Raw genomic sequence first — 5,177 nt, 5'->3', positions numbered from 1 at the left:
TGTCAGCGGCACACAGGCTGCAGGTCAGTAAGGCTAGTGAAGGCATAGAAATACTAGTCTCAAATTCCCAACCATCAGCAATCTGAAAGATCAGGATCCGTTCTTGAACTAATAGGATGGCTTATGTTGCACATCTTCAGGTGTGTAAATTCTGGTAAGAACAGCTCTCTTGGTAAAACTGCATGTTGTCTTACCTCAGGTCCACAAGAATTTGCATTTTTTAAGTATACTTTGGTGTTAAAATATTTTTTGCTTTAAGTTGTATCAGAAACTACCAAAGTTGGTGAGAAACAGAAAAACCCCACTGAGCAAAGAATGAAATGACATTGTAGTAAGACTTAAGCTGAGCTACAGTGGCTAAAACACGTGGACCTTATAATCTGATATCGACAATTAATATTTTGATATCACAATGCTTTTCAGAAATCAAAAACTGGTAACTCAGGATAGTATACGTAGGAATTCTGAAAAGCCCCCTGTATGATCCACTTTTTTCAAACATCTTAAGTCAATGTAGATAAAAGTCACTTGCAAACAGCCACCATAGTGCAAAAGCTTTGCACTTTTTGCTGATGCAAGAACTCCATGTGTGTGAAGGAAATAGCTGTGAAAGCCCATCTCATGAAGCCAAATGAAAGACAATGCTAGAGGCAAGACCACGGAACGTGTGCAAGCCACAGCCTGAGAGAGAAATCGTATCAAGGCTTTGGAAATCCATAGATGTACGTGCAAGAAGGTAAACCTACTTGCACATTTGCAGTTGATTCATACTTCTTACACCCTTTCTACAGAAAGATGAGTTGAAGGAACCCAAATCCAGCCTTGGCACTTGGTAAGAAAATCAACTGAAAGCTTCTCTTCTCTCAGGCAGGCTGCCACCGTTTCATACGCTAAACCTGACCCACATCAACTGCACTGAGGTACAGCCTACCTTCTGCAGTCAGAGAAGGCTCCTTATTTACAAGTTATGGTTTATTTAGTAGAGTTCCCCTGAGTAGCTAATGCTCCAACCACACTCTGCAGTAGCACATTCTCTCCCTTGAAACCCTGGCAATTGGGTTTCAATGCACTGAAAATCCGTGAAATTCAGCACCATAGTTTTTGGGGCAGTCTTCAAAGAAAAACGTGGAGTTGCGGGGAGTGGCTGATTTGAGGTTTATGTATTAGCTGAAAGTTGAGGTAGACTGGGGAGAGTACTTTTATCCATGACTTGTAGTTGCCTATCTCGTAGGTTGTCTAACATACTGACAGTATGAAAACTACTGCTGTTATATTAAGTGGGAAAGCACTCTCAGAGCAGTTATTTTCCTTCACGTGGCAGAGAGCAGCAGAAGGTATCAACACGCACCAACACATTGTCATGTCTCATCTCCACAAGACACATTTCTCCACGAGCGCACAGCAGTTCGGCACTCGGGTGCTCCATGAGGGCGAGCAGCACAGCAGGCACTAGCTGGATCACATCCAGCCGCGGTCAGAGGGCGGCCAGGCTCCCCCAGCTCTCCTCTCTGCCAGCACGGCCTCGCTTTGCCCTCACACAGGCTGCGGAAGGCTGCCTCAGGGGCTGTCCCCGCTGCCCAAAATGCCGGCCACCCCTCAGCGTGCCGGGGCGGTTGGCGCCTCCCCGCCCGGCGGCGCGCTGCCTGCCGGGACGCGCCGGGACGCACCGGGCGCTGCCTTCCCAGCCTGCCCCGCGGCCCCGCCGCCTTCCGGTGCGGCCTCCCAGGCGGCGGCTGCGCTGTCCCGTCCCGTCCCGTCCCGTCCCGTCCCGTCCCGTCCCGTCCCCCTCCTCATCCTCATCCTTCTCCTCCCCCCGCCGCCTCCTTCCCTTCCCTGCCCGCCCGCAGCGGCAGCCGGGCCGCCCCCCCCAGCCCGCCATGCCCCCCAAGAAGCAGCAGCAGCCGGCGGGGGGCAGCAAGAAGGCGGAGCAGAAGAAGAAGGAGAAGATCATCGAGGTGAGGCCGGCCCGGGCCCGCCGCCGGGCCCCGAAAGCGCCGAATGTGGGGGAGGTTTGTGGAGGGCGGCCCCCGAGCCCCGCAGCCCGAGGCTGTCACGGCACCGCCTGCGGCTCCCAGCCGGGGCGCGTTGTGCCCGGGGCCGCCGGGGCACCGAGGGAGCCCTGACAGGAGCGCTTTGCCTCTCCGTCCCGCCCCGTCGGCGTGCTCCCCGAGCCCAGCTCTCCCGGGGTTGGTTTGTGTGTGTTATTAGCGTAGTCATGCAAATGTAATCCAAAAAATTAAGCTGAGAGTAGAAGGGGAGAGCGGTTATGCAAAACGAGATGTTTGCCTGCATCTGTTGGCAAGACAGTGAGGCAGGAGATGTGTGTAATCAAGTGCTTTAAGCCTGGTGCTGCGGATTATTGTTTATCTGTTTTTCATTTGGAAGCTAAAGGTTAGACTCTCTGTTACTGTGGGCATTATTGTTTCTGAGGTTCTTGCTGAGTCCAACTATGTAGAATAATTTTGCTTTCTACAAAAAAAAAAAAAAAAAAAAAAAAAACTGTGGCTGAAAGGCAAAACACTTACATCGCTGTTAATAATCATTGCACTGCCTGATTCTGATGAACAGAATACAGACACTGCATGTGACGTTTGCCACAGAAATCACGTGTGAATTTTGGCTTTTCTCCTAAATAAATTTGACAAATTACAGAGCACTCAAACTACCTTAATGTAACAGAGGCCTAGCTGCAGTTGCTGTTGATAGGTGATACAATGTAAATGAAAACAGGGTCACTGGAGAACTGTTTCTTCTATCCTTTTTTTTTTTTTTTTTTCCAATACATTTATTTATTGGTAGGATTTCCAAAGGTGTGTTTGAACTAAGCTATTATCACTGGATGAACATCTGTTACTTGTTCCAGACGGGGGGGGGGGGGGGGGGAAGCTGTAAAATAAAAGGCACTGATAGGTTTTAAATGTGGGTATTTCAGTTACAAAGAACAATTTCTGTTTCAGATACATGTTTGGAACGCAGCCATCCTTTTAATGAAAACTTGAATAGGTTTGGTATAGAAACTTGTCTCTAGCAATAAAACTGAAGATGTGGAGGAAGAATTGGCTCAGGCAGTGTAAACAGCAGCTTATTGCAGTGGAGTTTAGAATATCCAAACACCTGTCTGGACTTGATGTGGGGGAAGCACTTAACTAAATCAGTACTGTTAGAAAATGAAATGCTTGCAAAAGACTTGGGGAAAAAGAGGAAAATGTTTAATTCGGCAACACTGACCTGCATGACGCGAAGATTGAAGATTTATGTATGAATACAAGGGAAACAGTAAGTGGTTTCAAGCAGACAGAAGGAAAAAACAGTGTTTATGACTATTCAGTTTTCTTTTTTTTTTTTTTTCAGATGTAGCTTGGGTTGTAACCAAAAAGACCTTGCCTATTTGTCTTGAGGAGTCTTAAAACACTGTGTGCAAATGTGCAGTAATATTTGGACACGAGTGGATCTGGGGAGAAAAGCAATAGCTCACGAAGTAGCAGCATTTAGTACTGCCTTTGGAAAAGCAAATTTCAAAGATTGTAGGGATGGGGAATACTGTCCATCTTGTTTCTCAGATTGGTCATGTTGCTAGATTAAATATTTGTGTTTAACTGAAAACCTGAGAGGAGTGGCAATGGTTTTGTTATGTTGGTGGGTTTTTTGTTTGGTTGGTTTGGGGATTTTTTTTGGTAACAACTTGAACTTGTTCTAACTGTTGGTCAGTCTTAAGTAATTTGTGCTCATCTTTTGACTTTTAGGACAAAACCTTTGGCTTAAAGAACAAAAAAGGTGCAAAACAACAGAAATTTATCAAGGCTGTGACTCACCAGGTTAAATTTGGTCAGCAAAATCCACGCCAGGTAAGCATTTCATCTGTAACGCTTTTCCTACTGGGTAGTCAAGTTGTCTTTACTGTACATATTGATTGTCCTGTAATATTTGAGTAGAAAACAAGTTGAAATGTTACCTAATGTGTTGTGACAAGCACAGATGTAACTAGTTGCGTTTAAAAGACCACCTTTTGACTAGTCTTTTTGCAAAGCTTGTCTGTCTTTACACAGGTTCTCACATCTCACCTAACACAGACTATGGGTGGTTTTTCTTTATGGAAAGAAAAAAAAAACCAACACACTGAACTGATAAGCGCATTTATACAGATAGCATTCCAATATTAGTGCATTTGAATATAAGGCATACCTGAAAGTAATTGTAGCAAACTGACGATCAGCAAAAGTGCAGTTAAGTATTCTTCCTTCCTCTTTTTTTGGTTGATTCTCACCTCATCTAAGAAATAGCAAACCATGAAAAATAAAAAAAATTAATACTAAATTGGGCATTGGGGTAAAGTTTGAAACAGTTATAAACTCTCATGTGCTTGTTGTTCTACCCGTGGAAGTACTTATTATAATTTCAAGTGGAAACAAATCTAAGAACTGCATGTCTGCTTGATAAACTGGTCAGAGAAACTGGAATTTGGAGCCACTGCCACTACTGCTTTGCTCTTGTTTTGTATCATGAAGTAAAATGGGATGTGGCTGAGTTATAATGTTCTGCTTAGTCAGAAAGGAAAGATTTCACAGAAATATTACTCTAATGGATGCAGGCCAGGTCTTGCTGCTACAGCGCTAGAGAAGTTAGCTGCTAGGTATTCATGCAGCTTCCTGTTATATGAATAAGCCTATAGAATAATGACATTTGCATCAGCTAACCTCATGATGTCATAACTGGTGCTAAATTCCTTACGTAACTTTAGGATAATCTAATAAATGTCAAATACAATTTTAAAGTTGATGCTCATGTCGTGAGATGTAAACTTCTTGAAGTGCTAAGGATTATTTGATGTCACTTTGAAAACATGGATGTTAGTCAAGCAGTCCTTCTGAAATTTCTATCTCAGGTCCCTGAACCTTGTAGCACTGCCAACATTACTATATGTAAATTAATCAGTCAAAAATAATCTGTTTCGCAAATTATTAGCTGTTAACTGGTGGATGTTAGAAGCTAGTTTCAGGACGGTTTATACCTGTCTTATCTTGTAAAATACTTTTCAGTATTTAAATCTGTCAAGATTTAAAAACCAAACCCACTCTCTTCTTCTTTATGCTTCTGGAATCCTAGGGTGAAACAAAAGCTTTCTTAAGCTACATCCTTTCTTTCTTTCTTTCTTTCTTTCTTTCTTTCTTTCTTTCTTT

At 43.8% G+C, this 5,177-nt stretch overlaps 1 protein-coding gene across 1 annotated transcript in view; it reads left to right on the top strand.

Annotated features, from left to right (window-relative positions):
• The first annotated feature begins 1,828 nt into the window (after nt 1-1,828).
• Nucleotides 1,829-5,177, top strand: part of ZC3H15 (zinc finger CCCH-type containing 15) — an 11,829-nt gene continuing 8,480 nt past the window's right edge. Inside the window, exons 1-2 of the mRNA XM_035332185.1 lie at nt 1,829-1,955; nt 3,744-3,845. Of these exons, the coding sequence (XP_035188076.1) occupies nt 1,878-1,955; nt 3,744-3,845 (180 nt within the window). The 5' untranslated portion in view covers nt 1,829-1,877. The remainder of the gene's footprint in view (nt 1,956-3,743; nt 3,846-5,177) is intronic.

Source organism: Oxyura jamaicensis, chromosome 7, assembly GCF_011077185.1.
Source record: "Oxyura jamaicensis isolate SHBP4307 breed ruddy duck chromosome 7, BPBGC_Ojam_1.0, whole genome shotgun sequence".
NCBI classification, from domain to species: Eukaryota; Metazoa; Chordata; class Aves; order Anseriformes; family Anatidae; genus Oxyura; species Oxyura jamaicensis.
This window is presented reverse-complemented; position numbering and strand designations above follow the sequence as displayed.